This window comes from Podarcis gaigeae (genome assembly GCF_964106915.1).
Source record: "Podarcis gaigeae genome assembly, chromosome: 5".
Classification (NCBI taxonomy): domain Eukaryota; kingdom Metazoa; phylum Chordata; class Lepidosauria; order Squamata; family Lacertidae; genus Podarcis; species Podarcis gaigeae.
The window spans coordinates 10,334,813-10,362,642 of NC_139681.1; the positions used below are offsets into that span (position 1 = coordinate 10,334,813).

General features: G+C 44.6%; 2 protein-coding genes across 8 annotated transcripts in view; one reads left to right on the forward strand and one right to left on the reverse strand.

Annotated features, from left to right (window-relative positions):
• The first annotated feature begins 275 nt into the window (after positions 1-275).
• ZFAND4 (zinc finger AN1-type containing 4) lies at positions 276-25,141 on the forward strand. Of its 7 annotated transcripts, none has more exons than XM_083738339.1 (10): positions 276-634; positions 4,001-4,312; positions 7,327-7,402; positions 7,491-7,558; positions 13,428-13,614; positions 14,671-14,818; positions 16,620-17,777; positions 21,432-21,483; positions 21,962-22,076; positions 24,779-25,141. In XM_083738339.1, the coding sequence occupies exons 2-10, from the start codon at positions 4,129-4,131 to the stop codon at positions 24,912-24,914; spliced, it is 2,124 nt and encodes a 707-aa protein (XP_083594465.1). In that variant the 5' UTR covers positions 276-634; positions 4,001-4,128; the 3' UTR covers positions 24,915-25,141. The 7 variants fall into 7 exon arrangements, 6 of the variants coding, with proteins under 6 accessions (XP_083594465.1, XP_083594463.1, XP_083594464.1 ...); XM_083738337.1 differs by having other exon boundaries at positions 287-634; positions 21,962-22,072; XM_083738338.1 differs by having other exon boundaries at positions 375-634; positions 21,959-22,076.
• Positions 24,202-27,830, reverse strand: part of CFAP99 (cilia and flagella associated protein 99) — a 38,574-nt gene continuing 34,945 nt past the window's right edge. Inside the window, exon 17 of the mRNA XM_083738351.1 lies at positions 24,202-27,779. The gene's annotated coding sequence lies outside the window, so the exon portion shown is untranslated. The remainder of the gene's footprint in view (positions 27,780-27,830) is intronic.

The window sequence follows — 27,830 nt, forward strand, 5'->3', positions numbered from 1 at the left end:
AGCAAACCTGCGAGGTTTGTAATAGGCGCTACCCCATTGTCCTGACCGCATGTCTCCCTCCTAGTTACTGAAATGCCAGACGCGAGTAGTCCACCTTTTTTAACTAGGACTCGGCTACCACGAAACTACATTTCCCGGCAGCTCTTGCGGGCCTTGCGGAAGCGCCGAGGGCGCGTTGCTAACGGCAACGCGGTCCCAACATCCGGGGTCTCTCCCACGCTCCGTTAACGACCAACAGCGCCCCGGCGTCGGCGGAAAGTCCCGCCCCCCGCTCTTTCCCGGCCGCGGGAGCGCCCGGCGATTGGGCGGCGGCGCTCGGGAGGGCGGAGACCTCTGGGCGGCTTGGCCCGGAGCCCGCCTGGCCGCGTCACAAAGGCCCGGTGGGCGGACGAGGGAGGAGGCGGGCTGCGCGCCGCGTTGTGAGGGGAGGGGGCGGGCGGGGGCGGGAGCGAGTGAGTGCGGCTAACGGCAGCGGCGGCCGCCGGTTCTCCTTCCGCGCCTTCCTCCCAGCCTTCTCGTGATGGTCGCGTGTTCGGCGGCGGCGGCGGCGGCACCGGTGTTCCTGTGAGTCGGCGCTTGGCCCCGCCCCGTCCAGCGACCGAAGGAGGGAGAGGCGGAGGCGACCGGCAGGCAGGTGAGGAGGATGAGGCGGCCGTTGCGCTCTTTCCCCTCCTCCCTCCTTCGCGGGACGCGCTTGTTTAGTGACTAGACGCCCTCCAAAAGAGTTGTGTTTGGGGAATTAGCATTCTTAGCACTATTAAGTGGATTTGTTATGTCATTTGTTGTATATTTATTTGCACCCCACCTTTTTGTCCTGACAGGGACTCAAGGAAGGCTACTAGTTATTTAGAGAGAGAGAGAGTAGTTTTATAGCGATAGATAGCTAGAGTTATATAACTATGTATATATAGTTATAGATAGGTTTATACAATAGTAATAATAATAATAATAATAATAATAATAATAATAATAATAATAATTTATTTATACCCCGCCCATCTGACTGGGTTTCCCCAGCCACTCTGGGCGGCTTCCAACAGAACAGTAAAAGAGAAAAACCTATTAGATCTAGATATAGTTCCTATATAGATCCTATATAGATGTAAATATTGTTATAGATAGTTTTATATGGATCAAGTTACAGTTTTATATAGCTATGTACATATATATATATATATATATATATAAAACACTATATTTATATACCTATATATAGATATATAGATATATGATAGTTCCTATGTATTGGCTTCACCTCAGCGTTTAGTTCCCGCGCCTTTCCCTTGCAAAAAGTATGAAAAGCGCATCCTCCCGTATTACGAGCCTCACACGGCAGAGGTTGAAACACAAGTGTTCACGTTTCCGTCATGATGCCAACGCAGCGAATGGAATTTTATGCACATTGAATCCGCAGCTAGCGCACGTTGAACTCGTGTGCATTCGGCTTTATGTGCTTGGCAAAAAAAAAAAATGTTAAAAGGTGGTGGGGTTCTGGTGAAAATGACTTGGGCAACGCCGCCTGCCATTGGGTTTTGACTATACACGATTATGGCTTTCAGCACGCTCCCTAGAATGTAATGTCAGTTGCGGACTTAGTGTACATGGTTATTTCCCCAAAGTTTACCTCCTCCCTCCCCCCATTTTTATTCATACATCCCTTTTATTCATATCATTGAGACTGTTAATAGAAAACAAACAAAAAATGATTCCCCCTTCCCAAGTTTATTTATGATTTCCTTTTATTTGTATTATTGAGATTGTTAATAGATAAAAACAAACCCTTAATAAATTACTCATGCTATACAGGCTTCATGTTTCAGCTGCGGGGTGCTGCAGGCAATTGTCACTTTGGCACACTGCACTACCTTTGGCACACTGCACTAACTGGAAGTTAGTCCAGAGGCTGCCAGTTGGAACCGGAAGCCCAAAGCCGCTCCTTGAAGTGCCAGGTTCATAATGGGAGACCTCTTCCTCCTTGGCATCCAGAGTGAGCAATAGCAGTTTTCAACCTCTTAGACTTCACAGCATTCGGCCTTAAGGCTGCTTTGCTGAAAGGCTAATGAGCATAGTCAGGTTGACAGTGGTGAAGCTGTGGGTTTTGCTTCTTTCTCTGTGCAACTGCTTCACCAGTGTTTCAGTTTCAAAGCCCCATTTCCCACACAGTGTTTGTTGGATTTCATAAATCTGGGCTGAATTGTGCTAGTGAAGAAAAAAGTTCATGCTTGTTTCCACTGCTCAGCCCAGGTACTCTAGCCACCTTCCCACTGAAATGTTGGATTGACTTAGGCTGCGATTCCGTGCATGTTTACTTAGCAGTAAGCCATGTTGAATGCAATTGCTCATACTTCTGAATAAACGTGCATGGAATTGAGATGTTAAAGATTGTACAGCAATCTCTTGTGTGAACTTCTAGAAGCCCTCACAATGACAGACAGACAAAACAATTGGCGCAGCCTAGAGCACGCAGCTGGCAGTTAAATGGCTGCTTCCATTCGGGACAGCAGGAGGTATGCTTAATTTATCGTACCTGTTTGGTTACTGTTTATAATTTGGCCCAAAATCAGATGTGAAGCAAGGAAAGCGAACTTTCCAAGTGCCTAACTCGTGTGCTTGCCTTCATGGCTTGCTAAACATCTGTCCAAGTTATCAAGTATGCTGTTTTATGTGTTGCAAAATGTAGAACAGTTTTGAAAATAATAAATAACCCAGTAATTAAATTTTCTACCTTTCAAATTTAAAGCTAAATCGGGTGAGGGTAGCTGATGGGTGTCAAACCCTCAGTGAGCTAGGGACTTCCCCAGTGTGCTGTGATGTAGAGGGAAGTGAGAGGCAGATGGGGTTTGTCAACCTGGGAAGGTAGCCTATCTACGAGAAGGAAAACTCTGGTCCTAAACCTCCGCTGCCTTGAGGGATATCTTCAGGAGAAGAAAAGTCTAAGGAGGAAACCATACACAAATTCAGAGTGGAGTCCCGAAGACGATTGTATGGCGTCTTGTACACCTCCTCCTGGCAACTCCTGCAGCCAAGCTGTTGCCAAACACATTGCTCTGCTTTCTTTTGGACCATATCATCAAGACCAAGAGGAGTGTCTTGTCATTGAGGCAGCCCAGGACCTCCATACACACTGTCCAGGCTTGCACACCATGGAAGGTCACTTTGGTGCTGCAAACACTGAGTTGATTTCATCCCCAGAGGCATTGGCCCTCAGGGCAGATGGATGCATACCCCTGAGTTAACTCATTGAAGGGCCTTGACCAGTATGCGTGATTTTGCAGATATTCTACCTCCTTAACTTCTTGCAAGCGAGTGGTTATGTGCTGCATGTGTGAATAGAAAAGGATTAGGTTACGATACAACAGTGCTTAATATCAATTTATTAGTTTGTTTAAATATCGCTGAGAAAATTACTCCCGAGTCAAATAACAGCCCAGACAAGCAAATGTTTTGATGGGTGATAGTGTAAGCACGAAGGGACGTGGGTGGCGCTGTGGGTTAAACCACAGAGCCTAGGACTTGCTGATCAGAAGGTCGGCAGTTCGAATCCCCGCAACGGGGTGAGCTCCCGTTGCTCAGTCCCTGCTCCTGCCCACCTAGCAGTTCAAAAGCATGACAAAGTTCAAGTAGATAAATAGGTACCGCTCCGGCAGGAAGGTAAACGGCGTTTCCGTGCGCTGCTCTGGTTCGCCAGAAGCGGCTTAGTCATGCTGGCCACATGACCCGGAAGCTGTACGCCGGCTCCCTTGGCCAATAAAGCGAGATGAGCGCCGCAACCCCAGAGTCGGTCACGACTGGACCTAATGGTCAGGGGTCCCTTTACCATTTTAGTGTAAGCACAGTCCATAAACAGTCCCTTCTTTTGACCTGTAGCCTGTTGTCAGGTAACTATTTTGTGTCACAACTCACACAAGAAGTTCAGAGACAATTGTTTGTTTGTTGTTTGTTTTTTAAAAAATGTTGTTTTCCTCAAATACCATGTTTACTGACTCTGTGTCTGTCTTAGGTGCAAACTTTGAAACATGAACAGCATCACCCATGTCCCGTGTTCAGAGCTGACTTGGCTTGTCGTGGAGCTCAGAGCCCAACGCTTCCCAACTGACTTTCCCACAAGGCATTTTTAAAGTACCTAGAATGGCCAACAAGAAAGAACCTCCTTTCTACAATGATAATAACATGGGGCCATGCCATTACAAATTTGCTTTCTATGAGACTATGGAGCTCTTCATTGAAACTCTAACAGGAACATGCTTTGAGCTGCTGGTATCTCCTTTTGAAACAGTAATTTCTGTGAAAACTAAAATCCAGAGATTGGAAGGTTTGTGTCCTTTTAAGTTATAAAAATCTAGAAAGGTTTTTAACTTAGCACTTGAAAAGGCGGTTATTTTATAGAAAACATGCCATTGTGATCTGTAATGCAGTGTAAAGAGCTAGCTAGCAGTGTGAAATACAGTGTTATCTCTGGATACAGTGTTATCTCTGGATGCGAACGGGATCCGTTCCGGAGCACCGTTCGCATCCAGAAGCGAATGCAACCCGCAATTCGGTGCTTCTGCGCATGACAGCATTTTGACCGTCTGCGCATGCGCGAGCGGCGAAACCCAGAAGTGACGCTCTCCATTACTTCCGGGTCACCGCAGCGCGCAACCCAAAAATACTTATCCCGAAGCTATTTTAACCCGAGGTATGACTGTACCTGGAAGATGGAGCAAGCTTGTTTTCTCCTGTCACAGAAAGGAGATTCTGACTAAACGTCAGGAAGAATTTGGGGTGGTAAGAGCTGTTTTGCCATAGAACGGACTCCATTGGAAGGTGGTGTACTTTGATGGAAGTTTTAAGCAGAGGTTGGGCCACCATCTGTCATGGATGCTTTAGTTTGGTTTCCTTCATTACAGAGGGTTCGACTAGATGTCTCTCGGGATCCCAGCTCTGCAATTCTAGGATCTCCCATGTGACAGCCCTTTAGATATTTGAAGATGGCTGTCAGATCTCCTTTCAGGCTCCTCTTTTCCAGGCTCAGCCATGCCTCATAAGGATTGGTTTCCAGGCCCTTTATTATATTGGTTGCCCTTCTCTGCACCGGTTCCAGCTTACCAATATCCTTAAATTGTGGTGTCCAGAACTGGACACAGGATTGCAGGTTGGGTCTGACCAAGGCAGAATAGAGTAGTATTACTACTTCCCTTGATCTGGACCATATGTCGGCAACCTAAGGCCCATGGGCCAGAAGCAGCCCATAAGGGTTGCTTAACTGGCCCATGAGCCACCCCCGAACCGAGCCGCCCGCTCAGTGAGTCCCCGCGCACTACGCTAAACCGATGCTGAGTGGCACAGGGACTCTCTTCCGCGGCTCCGGAAATCGCTTCTGGGCATGCGCAGGTGCGATTTCCAGCGCTGCACCGGTCCGGCCCACGGAGGATCTCCGTGGGAGTGATCTGGCCCATGCCAGGTAAGCCGTGCCAACCCCTGATCTGGACGCTGTGCTTCTGCTGACACAGCCTAGAATAGCATTAGCCTTTTCTGCTGATGCATCACACTGTTGACTCATGTTCAGCTTGTGGTCTACTAAGACCCTGTGACCCTTTCCACTTGTACAACTGGTAATCCCGGTGTTTCCCATCCTATATTTCTGCAGCTGGTTCTTCCTGCCTAAGTGTGGAACTTGGCATTTGTCCCTTTTGAAATTCATTTTGTTAGTTTGGGCCCAGTTCTCCAATCAGTTAAGGTCATCTTGAATTCCGATTCTGTCTTCTGTGGCAGCAGCTACCCCTCCCAGTTTGGTGTCACCTGCAAATTTGATGAGCATCCATTCAACAACATCCATTGAATTGTACTGGCATTTCGTTTCTTACATAAGTTTAGAATTCTCATTGAGGTATATCATTGAGATATTTACAAAGACAGTGAATTAGCCAATTTAAATGATAGCTGATATGTTTTGGTAGTAACTTATTCTTAAAAATATCTACACTTTTCTGTATGAGTATCTATCAACTGTTCATGCTATAGACGTATCTTCAGAGAGTTCTTCATCATTAGTGCTTGCTTTCACAAGAACCCAAGTACTCACTGGTAGTAGTTTTAACACCTAAGTGCTCAGAGGTTTCAGCTAGTGCAAAATTCAGTACCCCAGCATTGTACACAGCAAGCCAAGATTTGTAGCTCTAGTGTTATAGAGCCATCATGAGTGCTCTCAGACAGCATAAAAAAACTTCTTATCAGTTAACTACATATTGATCTCTTTACATTGAAATGTGATATTCAATACTACATTGACACAGTCAACAGCCTCTGCCCAAAAGGAAATAAGAACAGAACCTTCCTAAATCATATGGGTTAAATTTGCCTGGTCTCTGTTGCAACAACAGTAAATAGCAATGATGGTCATACTTTTTTGGAGAGGAGTCCAGTGATCTCAAATGGTTGCCATGGAAACGCGGCATAACACATAATAGCTGTGGTGTGTGGCATGGCATAACACAACACAGCTCTCCTGGAGAGAATAGCATAACCCCAAATTAGAGAATACAGTCATTTCCTTCTCTCGTGAACTCTACCTGCATAAGACCACCTTAGAGAATGGCATGTCGTGTGAGATCAAACAGCTAGGAATTGGAGATGGAGCCTTTTCGGTGGTGGCACTAACCTCTGGAATGCCACCCTGTGGGTTCCTACTTTGTACGTAGAGTGAAATTGATTTGCAGTAATTTCAAGATAGATGAAAGGCACACTTTGCACAGCGTGTCGCCTGCAGGTTTCTTGTTGCATCTGGTTCCTTGCTTTTGGAAGCAGGCTAGTTAAAACCATGAACTTTTCAAGCAAAGTAGCTACAGTGGTATCTTGGCTTACGAACTTAATCCATTCCAGAAGTCCGTTCTTAAACAGAGATGCGCTTTCCCTATTGAGGCCTCCCACCGCCAGTGCCCTTCCACCATTCGGATTCCGTTCTTAGACCGAGGTAAAGTTATCAAAGCAAGACACTATTTCTGGTTTTGCGGAGTTTGTAAACCAAATCGTTCTTAAACCGGGCTGTTCTTAAACCGAGGTACCACTGTATTCTGTTTTATTGTTGTTACCATTTAATCTCAAGGACAGAAATGGTTATAAGTAGTTTGTGTTCACTTGATAGTAATGTCAGGATGTTCCTTTATATATTTTCAAGGCACTTTCTACTACGTATTCACATCTTTTCAGCTCTTTAGTACCTTTAACCTAAATGAATGTACATAACTAAGTATACTTACAATTAATTGCAGTGGTTTACCATGGTGATTTGGGGCACAGCTTTACAAGGTCAGTAAGCCAATTAATATTTATCAATGTCATTTTAAGGTATCCCCGTATCTCAGCAACACTTAATCTGGAATAATCTAGAGCTAGAGGACGACTATTGCTTGAATGATTACAAGTGAGTATTTAAATGCAATTACAGATGTTTCTAAATACCATTTCTGTTGTGGGAAAAAGGCTACAAAACATTTTTGATTGGTTTACAGCATTTCAGAGGGCTGCACTTTGAAGTTGATATTGGCAATGCGAGGTGGACCTATTAATACTAGAAGAGGTAGGTGCCTATTAAATTGTCTCTGAAGTATTTTTTGCATAGTCAGTACAATCCACCTGGAAGTTAAACTTACAGTGGTGCCCCGCAAGACGAACGCCTCGCAAGATGAAAAACCCGCTAGACGAAAGGGTTTTCCGTTTTGGAGGCGCTTCGCAAAATGAATTCCCCTATGGGGTTGCTTCGCAAGACGAAAAAAATCTTGCATCCCCCCCGCGGGCTTTTTTCGCCCTTTTCTTAAGCCGCTAAGCCGCTTATCAGCTGTTCCGCTGATAAGCCGCTTAAGAGCTGATCGCTGGAAGCCGCTTGACAGCTGTAGCGCTAATCCGCTAAGCTGTCAATGGGCTTGCTTCGCAAGATGAAAAAACCGCTAGACGAAGAGCCTCACGGAACGAATTCTTTTCGTCTAGCGAGGCACCACTGTACTGTGATCCCGCTGATGGGTGAGAGGGAGTAAAGCACATACTTCACTTTGCCATTATGGGTCACATTATTAACTATTGAAGAGAATGAGAGCTTCTTTCCTTTTTGTGCTTCTCTTCAGTAATAAATCAATTACACCCCAGTGACCTATGAGTTAAAGTGCTGTGGTAATTGATTCTACATACTTCTGCCTTGTTATACACAACACTAGTAACTGGGCTTGGGAAAGATGGAGGGCATAAGAAGAAGGGGGCGACAGAGGACGAGATGGTTGGATAGTGTTCTCGAAGCTACCAGCATGAGTCTGACCAAACTGCGGGAGGCAGTGGAGGACAGGAGTGCCTGGCGTGCTCTGGTCCATGGGGTCACGAAGAGTCGGACACGACTAAACAACAACAAAGTAACTTGGCAATAGGCTCCCAGTTCTGGTAAAAGGCCCAACCTATATATCACACCCCAAAAGTTATTGGATCATTCTCTCTCCACCACTAAAGTATCATTGTGTAGTTTGGGCTGGAATTTTTGCGTGCCCTTTGCATCTTCCTTTAGCTGTTGCAGCACAAGCCTTGGTGTACCTACAAGAGGATAATTGTTGGGTAGCCACAGCCTGTCTTTGAGGAACGAAAAGGGGAACCTCAAAAGTATATTCATTTTTTGACTTGTTAGATTCAAATCTAGACTTAAATTTGACAATCATATTAAAAGCTAATTGCTTTCCCCCAAAAAAGGGAAAATAACCTTAACATAACATAGTTGGGTTAAACCACAGAGCCTAGGACTTGCTGATCTGAAGGTCGGCGGTTCGAATCCCCACGACAGGGTGAGCTCCCATTGATCGGTCCCTGCTCCTGCCAACCTAGCAGTTTGAAAGCACGTCAAAGTGCAAGTAGATAAATAGGTACCACTCTGGCGGGAAGGTAAACAGTGTTTCCGTGTGCTGCTCTGGTTCGCCAGAAGCGGCTTAGTCATTCCAGCCACATGACCCGGAAGCTGTACGCCGGCTCCCTCGGCCAATAAAGCAAGATGAGCGCCGCAACCCCAGAGTCGTCCGTGACTGGACCTAATGGTCAGGGGTCCCTTTACCTTTACCTAACATAGTTGTCATTTTAGTTTTACAAATTCTTTAAAGAAAAGTGAGAGAAACTACACTGACGTGCCTTTGCGTCCTCTCTGCCATTGTAATGTCTGCGATAAAACAGTGGTACGGAGGCAGGCAAAGTGGCCAGTTATTACACTTACATGCAAGGGAAGATACATTTTTATTTCCAAAATCAGTGAAATGAAGAAACAAACATTGTGAGAAGTGTGTTCTTAGCGCTCGCTCAAATGTTACTGCATTTGCTCTGTAGTTACTCTTGGTAACTTGCATCGAGAGAAACCCGTAAATATTGTATGAAGCTGAGTGGTATGAACCAAGTGCTGAAAGAGAGGTGGTTTACTTTAAGTGGGTCAAACATTTGATCCCTCGTATTTACAGAAATGTCTATCATTGTATACAAAATTAAAAGTGAGAATGAGTGTTCAAAGCACTCAATGAACTACTGCAGATAGTTTCAGCAATTTGACCAACACAGAAGTCCTAATGCTGAAGGGTAAATGTCAAATGTGTTCTGCATTTCTCTTCTCCCCCTCTCCTTTTCAATATACTGGGCAGACACACAGATGATTGGTTTCTATGGGCATATCACCTGACAGTGGGAAGCATGTTCTAACTATGGGGCACCTTTGGTTCCCACATTGGAAGCCCTAAGCATTATTTGCAAAGTATCGTTAAACCACAGAGCCCAGGACTTGCCAATCAGAAAGTCGGTGGTTTGAATCCCCGCGACGGGGTGAGTTCCCGTTGCTCGGTCCCTGCTCCTGCTCACCTAGCAGTTCGAAAGCACCTCAAAGTGCAAGTAGATAAATAGGTACCGCTCTGGCGGGAAGGTAAACGGTGTTTCCGTGCACTGCTCTGGTTCACCAGAAGCGGCTTAGTCATGCTGGCACATGACCCGGAAGCTGTCAGCGGACAAACACCGGCTCCCTTGACCTATAGAGCAAGATGAGTGCACAACCCAGAGTCATCCGTGACTGGACCTAATGGTCAGGGGTCCCTTTACCCTTTACTTTATCATTATTACAGAAGACGTATAATAATAATAAATTTTATTTATACCCCGGCCAGAGCCGGGCTCAGGGCGGCTAACACCAGTAAAATTACAATAAAAACAAAATAGAGGAAAAAATTTAAAACACAGGTTAAAATGCAATTTCAAATGCAGCCTCATTTTAAAAGTAGCCCATGGATCAAGACCGTAAGGGGAGGGAAGACATAAGGGTCAGACTGAGTCCAAACCAAAGGCCAGGCGGAACAGCTCTGTCCTGCGGAAAGATGTCAACTCCTGCAGGACCCTGGTCTCTTGTGAAAGAGCATTCCTCCAAGTCGGGGCCAGTACTGAAAAGGCCCTGGCCCTAGTTGAGACCAATCTAACCACCTTGCGACTTGGGACCTCCAAAGTGTTGTCATTTGTGGACCTTAAGGTCCTCCGCGGGGCATACCAGGAGAGGCTGGGTCTTAGTATTAGTACCTGAGACACAACTGTGGTTTCATAATCATTCTTTTTAGCAGTGCTCACAGCAAATCACTGTATCCAGCAAATCAAATCATCCATAGTGACTGAATCCGTAGCCCAAAGTCAAAAACAGGCATTCAATGATACTGCCTGTGAGAGCCCCGATACCCGTATGGATGTTAAAACCCCCGATTATCATTAGAGTGACGATTCTATCATTAGAGATGACTCAGATCGACTCTCCCAGGAAATCTCTCAGCCCTCACTCTGTAGTGCACTATCAAGAGTCCTCATGCCTGGAAGTGTGTTTTTAAAACCGGCAAGGTTTGCACAAGATAAACCCATTTTAGAGTGTCTCTTGATAGAGTGTCACTGCAACACAAATCAGTCTGACCCTTATGTCTTCCCTCTCCTTACGGTTTTGATCCATGGTCTACTTGCGAAGGGTAGTCCGGTAAAGGACTCCGGGGGCCCAAGGCCCAAGGGGGGAGTGCCTAATTGATGTGCATCAGCAGAGTTCCCCCTGCTGGTGTTAACCCTTCCTGGCCTCTCAGGCAGACAGCCTGAAGCCAGATAGTCGATTAGGACCAATGCCTAGGCCAATAACGCTCATCACCTGTAACCAATAAAGTTGTGGCCAATTTTTGCCCATTAACCTTAATTATGGTGTCTTGTGTCTTTATTTCTTCTGGTGGGAGGTGGGAACTCACCACACAACTGAGTGAAACTGTACAGGTGCATCATCTGGACTCCATAATGGGCTGGATGACAACCAATAAACTAAAACTGAATCCTGATAAGACAGAGGCACTATGAGCAGGTACTTCCTAGGACTTTGGTGTTTTATCTTGCTTTGTTTGGCACTGCACTTCTCCTGAAAGAGTTGGTTCACAGTTTGGGGGTGCTCTTTTATCCAGCATTGTCAGTTTGGGGCCCACCAGGCCTCAGGTTCCTTTTATCAACCTTGTCGTGCTTGCAACCTTTGCCGGACAGAGTTTAGCCTTGCCATGGTGATCCATGTGATAACATCCCAGTTGGATAGCTGCGGTACCTTATATATGGGGCTGCCCTTAAAGATTACTCAGAAACTGCTTCTCCAGTGAAATCCGTGCTCAAAATTGCAAGGTTTGTCTCAGAAAAATCTTTTTATTTACGGATGTGTGAAATCTTCAGGAAGACTTGCATGGAAAATCCATGCACTAGGATGAAATTTGTTTGCTGTCATTGCCAGCAGCAAAAAGGGCTGATTTGCATCTGTAGAAATACTTCTCGTGGCTGGAAAGGGCAAAAGTAATGCTAATGCATCAGTAGGGATGGCCTTCCGTAGCTACTACAGGTTTGACAGCCTTGGAAGTGAGCAAAATCTGGGACCGCCACCCAGACACCTGTGAGCGTCACGGTACCCTCAAAGGCTTTCTCTTGTGCCTTGGGCTGCCTGTGGGCATTGGGTTAGTTAAAAAATGGTAATGGTAAAGGACTCCTGACAGTTAAGTCCAGTTGCGAACAACTCTGGGGTTGCGGCGCTCATCTCACTTTACAGGCCGAGGGAGCCGGCGTTTGTCCGCAAACAATTTTTCCAGGTCATGTGGCCAGCATGACTTAAGCCACTTCTGGCGAAACCAGAGCAGCGCATAGAAATGTCATTTACCTTCCCGCCGGAGCGGTACCTATTTATCTACTTGCACTTTGAGGTGCTTTCGAACTGCTAGGTTGGCAGGAGCAGGGACCAAGCAACAGGAGCTCACCCCTTTGTGGGGATTTGAACTGCCAACCTTCCAATCAGCAAGCCCTAGGCTCAGTGGTTTAGACCACAGCGTCACCTGCATCCCCATTGGGTTGGTAACCCACTATATATCTATATATATTATTACTATTATTATTTTGGTTTGCTTTGGTTCTTTACACGGCAGAACAGTTCAGAGTGATTGCTGGAGCTAGAAGGGTCTGCCCCTTGCCTTCTGTTTGGTTTGGAAGGATTCTTTTTTGGGGGGGAGATGGCAGAGAAGGCTTCCCCACCCCCCTGCCTCATTGCTTGCTTGTTGCCTGCCAGTCTTAAGCTAGCAGTTGCATCACCCCAGAGAGAGAGAGAGAGAGAAGGAAGGGGGGTGCGCGCAGGAATGTGTGATCTGGGAGAGCTATCTGTGAGGTTTGTGCATGGAAGAGGGGTCTGTGCATGACTATGTGGTCTACGTATGTGCAGTCTGGGGGCAAAGAGAGATGTGGGGGGCATGTATTTGTGTGGTTGGTGCGTGCGTGCATGCGTGCGTGTATGTGTGAGAGAGAGATCTATATTGTGTGATCTCCACAATCAAGACCAGCAGGACATAGCCAGCTTCCCATGGTAAACACAATGTAATCTTGAGCAGCAATGACAATACTTTTGATTTTGTGTCATATCATGCCCTTCATGGCAGCGTTGTGTTTTGCCATGTTCCCCTGTGGCAGCCATGTCATGACCAGCAGCCACAGCAGTTTCAAGTCTGAAATGTGGCCACTGGCCCAAAAAGATGGGCAAACTCTGGCCCACACAATGACCTGTGTCAGCTCTAGAGATCTGTCTGCAAGTGCAGCCCAGTCTATTTGTCGACAATTATGCTGGTAAGGGTAAAGGGGCTCTCTCTTTTTCTGAGCTGCCGTAAAGTTTGCTGAAGGTCTAGCCAGTTATTGATTTTATTTATTAAATTTCTATTTGAAAATGGTTCTTACTTGACAGTAACTTGATCATAGGTTAATTATTTATTCGAGGAAGCTATGTGGACAATCACTTAATTTGGCCTATTAGAGACACTTTAAGATAGCTTCAGGAGAGAAATCTTTTCAGTATGTTGCCTAGGTGATAAGTGTGCATCTTTGCTTTCAGACAATAAAATATTTCTGGTTGTTTTTCCTCTTAGTTCCTGTGGGAGACCCAATTAGGGAAATAACAGAATACATGGATCCCAGTCGTGACGATATTTGGGAGAAGGTTCCATCCAGCAAACAGGTTACCTTCTTAGTATACCGCGAAGGAGATCAATTGAATTTTTTCCGTATTATAGACAAGGGAGATGGAACTTTAACACCATTGTCTGAATCGTTAAGGTATACTGGGTTTTATTTCTTTTCGGAAAAGTTACAAAAAATGTCTAACATAGAAACTTTTCTTACAGATTTGGTAGGAAAAATCTGCAGGGCCCCCATTCTGAAGAAGCGCTTCAACCTTTTGCTACAGCTGATGAGGCAGATTGGAGTCGGACAGGTCCATAGGTTTGAGGGGGAAGGAAAAGGCACAGAATTCTAAAATTATGAAACAATGGATCCTGAAAATGTGGCGTTGAAAGACCTTGGGGGCGTGCAACCAGAGTACAGTGATTGAAAATGTTTTGGATTTTTGAATCAGGTTCACAAGCTTGGAACACCTCTGGATTCGGGTGGCAGCTGTAGCCAGAAGTGCCTTTCACCCAACTTGCTTGCTTGCTTATATATTTGCTCTTCATCTGAAAAGATTTCCTCAGCAGCTGACAAAAACTAGTCCCTGTCCTTACAACACAAAGAGACTCAAGGAAAAGAGGCTTGGCGGGTGGAGGAGGGAGAAAGCAAACTCAGGCACCAGTTCTAAAAATTATAATAACCAGGTGGGATGGAAGCAGTTCAGGTAGCCTGATGGAGTGATGAGAGAGGAAGGGTCAAAGGCTGTTTCAGAAGAGGCAATGGAATAGCCCTGGTTTTCTTCTCTCCCTCTGCATTGCAGCCTGATGGGCCACCAGTGACACATGTTCCTGATGAGGTCAAATTTGCTGTGGTAACACACATCCATATTGCGTTAACTGCAATGCACTCTGCTTGGGCCTACCATTGCAGACTCTTCAGAAATTTTACTTGGTCCAGGATCCAAGTGCATTAATGTTGGCCAGTGCTTGTGCATGAGATGTTATATTGATCTTAAAACAGCTGCCCTGGTTACCAGTATGCACAATTCAGAGTGTCGGGGCTTATCTTCAAAGCCATAAATGTATCCAGGGTACCACCTCTTCTCATCCTACTTAATTTTGAAAGCTTTTGACACCTCCCCCCCCCATTGCTTTGAATGTTTGGCATCTATATTTACAACTTAAATACCTAATATTAAAATGTAAATTTGCACTCTCTCCTTGCCAGTGGTGGTTCTGTTTATAATTTATATGCGGATGATGAAGAAGATACAGAGGCATCTCCTTCTGGTGAACAGATTATTGAGAATTCTATTACAATGAATAAAATGAAGCTTCTTAGAGCAAAGATGGAGAACATGAATCTGAGTAAAAAGGTGAAGGCACAGATTCTTCTACCCCATACAGAACTATCTGCATATTCATTTCTTTGGAAGAGTTAGCTGACTTCCGTAACCTTTATGGACTACAGTGGTGCCTCGCAAGACGAAATTAATTCGTTCCGCAAGTCTTTTCGTCTTGCGAGTTTTTCGTCTTGCGAAGCACGGTTTCCCATAGGAATGCATTGAAAATCAATCAATGCGTTCCTATGGAAACCGCCTTCAGACCAGGTCCGGGGACAGTCTGTCCCCCGACCTCTTCTGAAGGCCGGCGGGAGGGGGGGCGAAAGTCTTTGCTTCCCCCCGCCTGCCTTCCCGGGACAGCGGAGACTTCTCCGCTGTCCCGGGGTGATCTTAAAATGCTGGCAGGCGGCAGCGAAGGCTGCGCACCTTCCCCTCTGTTCCCGGACCTGTCCTGAAGGCTTGCGGTGGGAGGAGGGCTTTCCTCCCCACCGCCAACATTCAGAATGCTGTTCTGAATGTTGGCGGTGGGAAGGAAAAACCCTCCTCCCACCGCAAGCCCCGGGAACAGAGAAGAAGCGCTGCGCGCCTTCCCCTCTGTTCCCGGACCTGTCCTGAAGGCTTGCGGTGGGAGGAGGGCTTTCCTCCCCACCGCCAACATTCAGAATGCTGTTCTGAATGTTGGCGGTGGGGAGGAAAAACCCTCCTCCCACCACAAGCCCCGGAAACAGAGGAGAGGCCCTTCGCGCCTTGTCCTCTGTTCCCGGACCTCCCACCGCAAGCCTTAGGACAGGTCCGGGAACAGAGGAGAAGGCGCGCTGCGCTTCCCCGCTGTCCCCGGAGATTTCCCTATGGGCTTTCGTCTTGCGAAGCAAGCCCATAGGGAAATTCGTCTTGCGAAGCCGCTAAAAAATCAGAAAACCCTTTCGTCTTGCGGATTTTTCGTTTAGCGAGGCATTCGTCTTGCGGGGCACCACTGTACAAGTATTCATCACAGAACTGTTAGAGGGAATTATTGCTTTGTTGGCCTTAAAGCGAGGAAATGTATAGAAATAAGAGTACTTTTATTGGACCAAAACTTTAGTAAGGGAGAGACAAAAACATCCTGATCTGCCTGTAGCAACTTTTTATTTCAATAGCAGACATTGTTCCAACAAAAGATAATACTTTACTATATAATATGCCCAGAATATATGTTTGTGCCACTTATTACAAAGATGCATTTTTAGTATAAAGTACATCCGCACCTCAGAAGTTGAACAGAATCCATTCCAGAAGTCCCTTCAAGTTCTGAAACATTTGACTTCCAAAGCACGGCTTCTATTTGCTGCAGGAAACTCCTGCAGCCAATTGGAAGCCCCATCAGACGTTCAGCTTTCAGAAGAACGTTAAAAAACCAGAACATTCACTTCGGTTTTCAATCATTCGGGAGCCGGAATGTTCAACTCCCAAGGTGTTCGAGAACCGAGGTACGACTATATATAGTAAACAACTTCTAAATGAGAATCTGTTTTTATATTTAAAAAATGCAAAGCGGTGTTATTTAGTGTATCTGATTTCCCTCCAACATTCTCATTATTTATTAGAAAAAAATTAGTTATTAACATGGCCGTCTATGCAGACTTATAGTTTTGAACTTTTATTAATCTGGACACTGAGCACTAATCTGGACATTAAATTCACTTAATTCCTTAATTGGCCATGCTTGGAAAGGTATGCAGTTAAAGAAAGTGGGAAGAGGCTATTTTTTAATTTGAAAAGTCATCTCGGAATTTTTGTGGATATTGTAATGCAGAAAAAGTAATAATAACCACGTCTCCTTTTTCTTTTTTCACAGCCTAAAAAAACAATTAAAGTGAACCCCCACCCTCCATTGGCTCCTCGCCCATCTAGTGGCTCAGTCACAGCTGCTCACCAGAGATTTTTGCGAGCACTCCGCCGTATGGGACAACCGTGCCTACCTCCTAGGAATTCAAATACCTCAGACTTTTCTCAAAATGCACTTTCGTTTTTATCATCTGCTGGCAGAAGGATGCCATCCACTAGTAATGACTTCGTGAAGGAAAATGACAGGTGGGAGACTGCTCCACAGTCACTTAGCAGCCTTAGGCTGCCCCCTAAAATTCCACGTGTGGAAAAAGAAGATTCAAAGCTTCCGACAAACAGCGTGGTTCTTCCGGTCCCTGCTCCACTTAGGCACCCTGGGAGAAATATAGATAACAGTTCGGCAACAAATGAAGCTGGTTCTTTCTTATATCCAAATCTCACCAATGTAAAGCTGTATGCTGCAGAAGAAAAGGTTATTCCAAACTCTGATGCTTTTGCCTTGTTAGCTGAACCGTGCAGTGATTTATATGGAATAGGAAAAGTCAACACGGAGCTCCGTTTATCTGAGGGGGATGAGGACTCTGCTTCTGCAGATCTTCCAAACAAGACGATTACAAAACTCCTGACCCCTGCAGCTGCAGCAGCAGCGGATACTAGTATTCTTAATTCTTGCGAACTAAGTCCCCAGAAGAACACACAATTGTCGCCTCTTCACTGCTCCGCACAGATGACACGTTACAGTCCTCGGAAACCTCAAGCTCAGTCCAAGTTTTTCGAGGTTGGTAACTTGAGGCCCGCTGCCTCGCCAAATGTTCTGCGCTCCTTGGAGTTGCACAATTTAGCCGACTCCACATATCCAAGGACTTCTAAATTCCACGGCATAGGTTTAGACTCGCCCGGCAAAAGACCCGACCTCCTTTCTAAAATGGAGGCACGGGAAGTCACAGAAGTAGCGGTCAAGGCATCCAAAGATCCTGTTGTCTCTGTAAATAATGTGGGGTTCCTAAGTTCGCTGGCCCGGAGCGCAAACAGAGATGCTTTGCAGAATTCCTGTGGGACAAGCAGGTTTCGGACTTCTGGTATTGCGCGGACTACAAACCTCCAACATTTTCAAGGAGAAAGCTACAACGTGGCCGCTCCCCATAATGAAATGCCCGGATACTTCCTAGTAAGTACATAAGCTTTCTAAATAGATGCGATTCCTCTTTGTGTTCCTTAGAAGGCTTGATTAGTGTTTGTTTCTGTTAAGAGTCACAAAGCTGATTGCAGCTGGAATTGAGAACTAGATGTGGGTGTTCAGTACTGTTTGTATCAGTATTTCTTAGGCATGTTGGGCTTGTTCATGGTGCCTTTGACCACCTCTTCAAGCAGTAAGCCCAACCCAATAGCCTTGCACTGCCAGTGGAAAACTCCCTTTCAGGTAGGTACCAGCCATACTTTTCAGAAGTCTAGGACTTCATAATTTTGGCATTTAATTTCTATCTTGGTGATAAATTCCATTCATTAATTTTCTTGTGACTTCCAGTTTGATCGTCCAAAAAGCTTTTGCTTAATCTTCCTATCCATCTATCTATCTATCTATCTATCTATCTATCTATCTATCTATCTATCCAGTTTCACACTTTGCTGCATTAGCTAAGCCATATGCGGTTCTTTGTTGTTATTGTTGTTTAGTCGTTTAGTCGTGTCCGACTCTTCGTGACCCCATGGATCAGAGCACGGCAGGCACTCCTGTCTTCCACTGCCTCCCGCAGTTTGGTCAAACTCATGCTGGTAGCTTCGAGAACACTATCCAACCATCTCGTCCTCTGTCGTCCCCTTCTCCTTGTGCCCTCCATCTTTCCCAACATCAGGGTCTTTTCCAGGAGTCTTCTCTTCTCATGAGGTGGCCAAGGTATTGGAGCCTCAGCTTCACGATCTGTCCTTCCAGTGAGCACTCAGGGCTGATTTCCTTAAAAATGGATAGGTTTGATCTTCTTGCAGTCCATGGGACTCTCAAGAGTCTCCTCCAGCACCAGAATTCAAAAGCATCAATTCTTCGGCGATTAGCCTTCTTTATGGTCCAACTCTCACTTCCATGCATCACTACTGAGAAAACCATAGCTTTAACTATACGGACCTTTGTTGGCACGGTGATGTCTCTGCTTTTTAAGATGCTGTCTAGGTTTGTCATTACTTTTCTCCCAAGAAGCAGGCGTCTTTTAATTTCGAGGCTGCTGTCACCATCTGCAGTGATCATGGAGCCCAAAAAAGTAAAATCTCTCACTGCCTCCATTTCTTCCCCTTTTATTTGCCAGGAGGTGATGGGAACAGTGGCCATGATCTTCGTTTTTTTGATGTTGAGCTTCAAACCATATTTTGCGCTCTCCTCTAAGGCATGTTAATAGTTCACTGCTGTCTACATCCAAATTATGAGTAACATAGAAGGGAACTGTTAGTTTGATCCGCTGTGGCCCACTAGAAACCTCCAAGTCTCGCCTATCAACATGTTCAGTGAAACCAGGAGCATGAATTAATCTGCATTTGCTTTTAAACACCCATCTTCAGTACATCAGCCTTATTCAGATAAAGGTAAAGGTAAAGGTACCCCTGCCCGTACGGGCCAGTCTTACCAGACTCTGGGGTTGGTGCACCCATCTCACTCAAGAGGCCGGGGGCCAGCGCTGTCCGGAGACACTTCCGGGTCACGTGGCCAGCGTGACATCGCTGCTCTGGCGAGCCAGAGCCGCACACGGAAACGCCGTTTACCTTCCCGCTGATAAGCGGTCCCTATTTATCTACTTGCACCCGGAGGTGCTTTCGAACTGCTAGGTTGGCAGGCGCTGGGACCGAACAACGGGAGCGCACCCCGCCGCAGGGATTCGAACCGCCGACCTTTCGATCGGCAAGCCCTAGGCGCTGAGGCTTTTACCCACAGCGCCACCTGCGTCCCTTCTTATTCAGATAAGACACTCCAATAAGCAAATTGTGCAAGGGAGAGTGTGGAACTGTAACCACTGACTCTTGAGTTGCCAACCAAGCGTTGGGATATATCTGCGAAAAGTAAGACACTGAAACACCCTAGGCTCTCCCTGTGATCAGAAATCTCCCCTTCCCGAAATGCTTATTGTATTGGGAGCGTTAATGGCTGAATATGACTCTTGAGTTCTTGGGCTCTTGTTTTGATTCAAGCTGCTCAGCTTTTGACGCCAACCATATCAAGGGCAACACAAAAACACCAAAAATGTACATAAAAGTCTCATTCGCTTTAGGTTCTTACTGAGATACTGTGTTTTCGCATTTCTTCCCTGGTTTGGGCTGGTGATGGGAATATTGCCTGGCAGTGTTTGGGGGCAGGAGAAGGATGGGAAAGGGCTTGCTGTACTTTGTAGCTATGTTAGGCCGTTGCATCTAAAACTTCAAAAAGTCTTGAAACGCCTTAAGAACTAGCAAAACTTTTCTGGTTCCAGTTTCATGGATTCACTTCATCGTTAGTGGTTGTAAGCAGATCGGGGGGGGGGGGTGAAAAGCAGAGAAGTACAAACAGTGAAATAATTATGTTATTATAGTGATATAGTTATGTTATTAACAGTGGCCATTAACCAAAAGTTGTCAGTGCAGAAATCGCACTGATAAAAATTATTCCAGCAGTTGTTTACCTCTAAGTGAATATAATGATTTCTTGAACATGAAACCGATATTTTGCAGCCCTGCTCCCTTTCCGCACCTTACCTACATAAGTTCACCTTGTTTTAACAAGCAGCACAATTTGCCTGGTGCAGGATAAGGCTCCCATAGCAGCACTAGCAGAAGAGAGGAGATTGTTCTGACATACACAAGAGAGTTCTGTGTATCTTGGTGCCCAAATAAGGCAGGGGATAATGGGAGATAACAGGTGTCTGTGGGCAAAAGGGTGAAAATGCTTCTCACTGGTGTTTTCCTTCCCAGTCACTTCTTCGTTCCCTAAGTTCTTTGTGGAGGAAAAGAGGAATGATTTCTTTCTCTTCCATGCTAGGGTTTTGTAGAAAGCAGCAGCAGCAGCAGCAGCAGATGTATGGAATGCTGTCTACGACATGTGTAACAGTTTAACACCCTTAATTCTTCTAAATCTTGCAAACATATACTGTAATGCATTTTTCCACACTAGTTAATTGATGTCTGGTTTTAATCGTTTTTATTTGGTTTTTACCATGTGGTTTAATGTAACTTCTGGCGTAAACTGCTTTGATGTGTTTTATGAAATAGCGGTATGTAAATATTTAGATAAATAAAATCCTTCCTGAACTAAAATAGTCAGGGCGTCATCACCCTCATCTTTCTCTTTAAAGTTTGACGTTAAACCCTGAACAAGTTGCTGTCATTAAAAAATTGTGTAGGGGTATGCATTCTTTCCAACAACAATTTATTGTATGAAATTTCACGTCAGCAAAAAAATGTAAGTTGAAGAGGTGTATATATATATATATATATATATATACACACACACACACACATACCAATACTACGGTAACTTGTTTAATTGTTTTTCATATTTGCATCTGATGTGTCTTCTAGCTGTATTTGCTTTTAACTCATGTTGTGAACCACTTTGGGTCCTACCCTGGGAGAAAGGTGGGATAGCAAATGCAATATTTTATCCACCTCCCATCGTGTCTTTTCAAGCAAAAACTAATCTGTGCTTATGTACACTATGAGAGTCCTACGTACCAAATTTGGTTCAAATTCATCAACTGGTTCTTGAATTGCTACAGCTTAATGCATTTATCTTGCTTTAGTGCCCGTTTCCCAACCCAGCGTTTTTTTCACCTAATCCACTAATACAAAAAAACCTCTCTATTTTTAGTCTCCTGGACTTGGATTGAATGGAAGTATTGTGGCTGCAGGAAAAAGAATAGGTGAGTAATAAATCCGTATTGCTGTTATCAGCTAGAAAGTGCTTGTCTCATTTGAAACTGAACTAGGATCTAAGAGGGAGTATCCAACCTCTCTTTTCTATAGACAGCAGTTCTGGAACCAAAACTCTTCAAAGGTAATCATTCTAAATAAAAAAAGTAGTTCTTATGGGCAGCATAGATCTCACATAACTAAAACCACTTAGTTTTCTATATAGCGTGTATTGCGCTAACAAAAAAATATGCAGTATTTAAGATTGCCTTATTATTAAAACACATTAATCAAACAACATGTGTCAGGCTAACATGTTTACTGCTGCCAAAGTTTGCATTATGTAATTTTGGGGGCATAGAAAAGTCACTTGAAACAAGAAACTGTTTTTCACCTGTGAAGCAAGGTTTTCCGTGTGTGCTGTTTTTCTTTTACACCATTTCTCTGAGAGCACATATAAACTGAGAACGTTTTGCTTTTTGAAAGCAGGTGATGCAACTCATCTCCCACCTGTGAATGGTTCAGTTCAGCCTAAAAAGAAAATGACAAAGCACTGTTTCTTCTGTGGAAAGAAAACTGGATTAGCTACTAGCTATGAATGTAGGTAGGTTGAGTTTGCACCTTGAATGTGTTTGTCTTCAAACGAAAGCTTGTTGCCATGCTTTGTCACTTATTAATGGTTATTATTTCTTCCTTGATAAAATGTGAAATTTCTTGACGTAAATCTCCAAGGGATGAAGGGCTGTCCATTGTAAAATATCTCCGAATATTTTGCATCTCATTTAAAAGGGGTCACACCTTGAGCTTCCTTTTAAAGGTGGTAGAGATTTGTGCGAATGGGAGGGAGGGCACGCCTTGGCCCTGTGGAATCACAGAAATTTACCAGCGTTGCATAGCTGCTGGATGTTGAAAGCTGTCATGTCCAGGAGTTAGTCCTGGTCCTGCCCCTACTGTTAAAATAATTGGATTCTTCTGCTCTCTCCTCCCCCATGACTAATTTCAGTGGGTTTAACACTGAATAAAACCACCCTCTTCTTCCAGATACAATAGAATCGTAGAGTTGGAAGGAACTTCAGGGGTCATCTAGTCCAGTCCCCTACAATGCAGGAATCTCAGCTAAGTCATACACGACAAAGGGAATTGCAAAATGTCTGCCAAATTGTGTTCAGGCACTAGTTCTTTATGCCTACTCTAATCCAGTGGAATTGGCTGGCCAAGACAATTGGTGAAACAAGTTATTTCCTTACTTACAAGCCGTTTGATATACACTTCGAAGTGGTGGTTGTGGGGATTTTTGTAGCGTTTTATAATAGGACCCCGGCAGGGACACTATCGCCCTGTTTGAAGTGCATACCTGGAATCCATTAGTGTTCTTCTCACCGTTTGAACCAAGCAGTGACAGATCAGACAAGTTCAAATGGCTTTGCAATGTTGTTAAGCTGCAGCTACAGCAGACACACGAGACAAAGCCACAAATACGATGTCCTAGACATCATGATCTCTGAATTTGCAAGCCTGAGTGACTCTCATTGACTCTGGTCTCCCCCCTCCTCTGCTCTTTCTTGTCTTGATTACTTGGTCCCACTCTAGGTAGTTTTTCCTCTGTCTCTGACTGTCACCTTTCTATCCCCTTTTTCTATCTCTCTCCAACTTCAGGTATTCCTTTTCGATTGACTCCCTACCTCTCACCCTGCTGTTCCAGACAAGCTAAGCAAATACGATCTCCTCATTAGGTTCCTCATTTGCGAACGTAATACATTTGTCAGACTGTCACCTCCTGCGATCTTCTCAAGGCCTTCATAAACCTCACTCCCATTGACTCTGCCCGCTGTTTATCAGTATCAAAGTTCAGTACCTCCATTTGACTGGTCTGAACCCGGGTTATTAATCCGGCGTATGAGTGCTGCTGGGACACTGGTGGCACTGTGGGTTAAAGCACAGAGCCTAGGACACATAAGGTCGGTGGTTCGAATCCCCACGGCGGGTGAGATCCCGTTGCTCGGTCCCTGCTCCTGCCAACCTAGCAGTTCGAAAGCACGTCAAAGTGCAAGTAGATAAATAGGTACCGCTCCGGCGGGAAGGTAAACGGCGTTTCTATGTGCTGCTCTGGTACGCCAGAAGCAGCTTAGTCATGCTGGCCACATGACCCGGAAGCTGTACACCGGCTCCCTCGGCCAATAAAGCGAGATGAGCGCCGCAAACCCCAGAGTCGGCCACGACTGGACCTAATGGTCAGGGGTCCCTTTACCTTTATGAGTGCTGCTGCCTCAGACTAAGTTACTGTGCCCTTCCATCCTCAGAAGGCCTTTTGATAACAACAGCAGAGGGTGGATTTTGCTAATGGATTTGGGGGTGAGCGGGAGCCGGTCTTCAGCAGTTTCCCCTGTAGATCCCATACCTCTCAGAAATTTGCTCCAGAAGGTCAGGACTCAAGCGACCCTGGAGGACATCGTGAGGTGTGACAGAGCAGACTGAAAAAGAAATCAACCTTCCCCTTTCTATTTGTGGTTAGCATGGGCCTCCACAAGCAAGGATAGAACCCCCAGCGTGATCCCATCCAGCTTATGGCATCTCTCTTCTCCACTCCTCTGTCGTGCTCTTCCTCCCAACACCCCCTTTCCATCCAAAGCCAATGTTCCTCCTTTAGCGCTATACTTTTAACCCTTTTAGGTTGGAATCTGATTCACAGTTTCCTGGGAGTGAGCCTCATTCAGGACAGTGGGACTTGGTTTTTCTCCAATTATATTTTATTGAGTTTCAACATTTTTAACATACATAGTCATAACACAAGTTTGCCTTTTCTCTTATTTTTGTTGACTCCCCACCCCTTTCCCCATGCAGTTATTTTTACTCCTGCTGCAGCTTATCTTCCGTCTATCAAAACATAACCTAATTATTACAATCAAATTACTTCTGTTTCTTATAGCTGAAATCCTGCTCACAAGTTCACCATACTATAATATTTAAGTAGTCTGAAAAAGCATACATTCTTCTACAAAACACCATTAGATTTTCTTAATTTTGCTGCTGATTTTGCCAGTCCTGCATAGTCCCAATATCTTCCTTATCCAACACAATGGGACTTTTTTTCCAGTGAACATACAGTGGATTGTGCTGTACGAAGAATGCAGATCTCGCGTCAGGAGTTAGTGATTTTGTCTCTCTGGTTTTACTAGCCTTCCTGTATTACTCAACTTGTTTAGATGAGACCTTCAACCATCAAAAATGGCATTATTTTATTTCTGGGACAGCATCTGGAATATGAGATTTGTGGAAGATCTCTAACACTTGCCTTTCTCTTTTCAGATGTGGAAACAACTTCTGTGCAACTCACCGCTATGCAGAGACTCACACATGTACTTATGACTACAAGAATGCAGGGCGGAGGTACTTGCAGGAGGCCAATCCTGTGGTCAGTGCACCAAAGCTTCCCAAAATCTGAGCATGATTTTATGGCATGCATCTGTCTGCCAGAGGAGCCTTATTACACAGAGAGAAGTAGCGGTGGTTTAGACTGCTTCTTTTGCCATGCTCCAAATCTAAAGATTGCCAACTAACAAAATCATATGAGGCTGCATAATACTGAAGAATAATGTGAACACTACTGTAGCTGACACCATTTATTCTTGAGTGAATCAAAAAATTTAAAAAGTAGTTTTTGAAAATGTACATTCTGATTTAACTATTATTATATGTCTTGTGTTAAGTGTTTTATATTTTCCAAATGCTCTTTCACTAGACAAGTCTTTTAAAAGGTGCACTTTACTAAGTTTTAATATAAATTTTATAATGAGACTTGAGGAGGTTCTGTAATGAGGGTGTCATGTATGAGAGATTACATATCTCTTCTATGTTCTACCTTGGTTTTTGTCCATTCTGGGGTGTAAGTTATTTTCGTATAAAGTTTCCCAGCACATCAAGCCTTACCCTTTCAGAGTTTAGAAAGTGCTCTATCAGCTGCACTAGGCTCCATTCAGATGATCAGCCATACTATACATTGTGTGATCCAGTCTCAAATAACATCATGTTAATCCTGCTATTTCTTAGGAGGCAGTTCTTCTGTCTTTTCTTTTCACATTTTTACAAAAGAGAAAGTTTACCTTGCCATTAAATAGAAGAGGCAACTTATTTTACCTTTTTGTAATTCCCTTTTTCAAAAGACTGGGTTTGTTAAAAATGTTGAATGCTATTACTAGGGGGGGCGGGGGGAATCTATTAAAATTAAATTTTCATGCAGTTATAAACAGAGCAGCTGACTTCTACTGTTTTACAGGCTGATGGCAAGTAGGAGCAATGATTAAGAAGCTATGCCATTGTTTATCCCATTAAAACATATGAAAGCTGGCAGACTGCAGAGAGTGCTGAACTGCAAGGCAATTTCAAAGTATCCCAGCTAGGTTGCAGGTTCCGTCAGAATCTTCACATGCCATCCTCCTGACTCTTACGCCTTTTTCTGGCATTCCTCATTGAACATTTTTGGCTTTCTCAGAAATGTTGAATCCACATAGGAGTGGCACCAACAGCCTTGATCTCCTTTCTACTTTCATTCACCATAATATGGAGGGGATTTTAGTGACTGTTAACACTGTTTTTTTCTTCCTTTCCTCCCCCTTCCTTTATCAGAAACATAACTGTACTTTTGCCGAATTACCTGTCAGTTGCTGGAAGTTTTAACTTACCTTTGCTTATCTGCGGTTGCATTTATTTCTGGAAATATATGTGCAGCTGGCAATGTGTAGGATTCCTAAGAGATGAGGACTCTGTTCCTTTTTCGCCACTTTCAGGAGGCCTGAAATGTGGCTGTAATTTGGTGCAACAGGTCTACTTGGTACATTAAAGAACGTGAAATGATAGAGCACGCCTTCATGACAGCACTTTTCCACCTTTCCCGAGTCAGCTTCAGCTCTTCTGCAGGCTGAGCTCAAGTTTTGTCCTGATAACTGAGCACACATTCACCCTTCTTTAGAAAATGGGCTGCTGGTGGGGCTGCATTGGGGGGCTTAAAAGGCAGCAGGCATAGCTCTCACCTTTTGCAGCTAAGATGTTGCACTGTATTTCACCCAAGGCATTTGCAAGCTCAGTTTGAATTTATTTATTATACTTTGATTCCAACATTTCTTTAAGGAGCTCAGGCTAATGTACAAAGTTCTCACCACCACCACCCGCCCTTTTCCTCATCACTCCTGTGAGGCAAGTTTTGCTCAGAAAGCGATTGGCCCAGGCTCCATAGCTAAATGGGATTTGAATCCTGGTCCTCCCCTCTTCCAATACATCAAGAAACTCGGTGCAATATACCACATCTGTGAAGATGCGGAAGAAATGGAAATGGCCAATGATTTAAAAAAAAGAGTAAGATACTTCACCTACCTTGCCCATAGTTTTCCTTGAATTTTGCATACGCCTTGGACCACAAAGACAATGGGAAACTGGGAGACAATAATCCTGCTAATATACTTTTGTCTTCCTCAGACTACCAGCGATTTAAAAAGCCCAAACTTGAAACATTATTTCAGAGGCTTGGAAAATAGCCTTATGTGGCTAGTTGGCATCATCCTAAAACCACACATACAGGAGGATTTGTGAGGAAACGTGAAGCCTCTTTCAAGCATGGCAAACATGGGCAGGAGCTGGGGGGGGGGTGTAAAAAGTCCCCTATTGCTTGTGTTTCAGTGCAAACAATTTAAAGGCTAAGAAAACACATCTTTTAAAATGGACACGCAGCTTCAGATAAGACATCTGCTCAAACTTGGGTGGCTCCCAACAGATTAAAAACAGAATAAAACATCAAATATTTAAAACTTCCCTAAACAGGGCATATAGTTAATGCTATATCTATCGTTACTCGTTCCTGAAAGCTGAGGGAGGTGGGTGTAATCTGCATATTTGATGGGCATCCACTCAATTCCATCATTCAAGTCATTTGCAAAGATGATGAACAATATTGGGCTCAGGACAGAAGCCTGTGGCACTCCGCTTGTCACCTTTTTAGAGGATGACAAGGAACCACTGGTGAGCACACACTGGGTTTGGTCAGTCAGCCAGCTACAAACCCACCTCCCAGTAGCTTCGTTTAAGCTGTGTATGTGTGATGCATTTCTTTGAATGCATTAACAGAGCTTATATGATCAAGAGGTCATAGGCTACCGTCTTATTTTCTGCATTACAGAATCACCATTTATCAGGGATCAAGGGGTTAACTGGCAAAGGCAGGACCGAATGACTGGTTGGCACAGTGGACCCCGGTTACTTTTTGATGCGTTGCACTGAAGCCTGGCAGAACAGCGAAGGGGGTGAATAAAAACAAGTACTGTATTTTTTGCTCTATAAGATGCACCAGACCACAAGACGCACCTAGTTT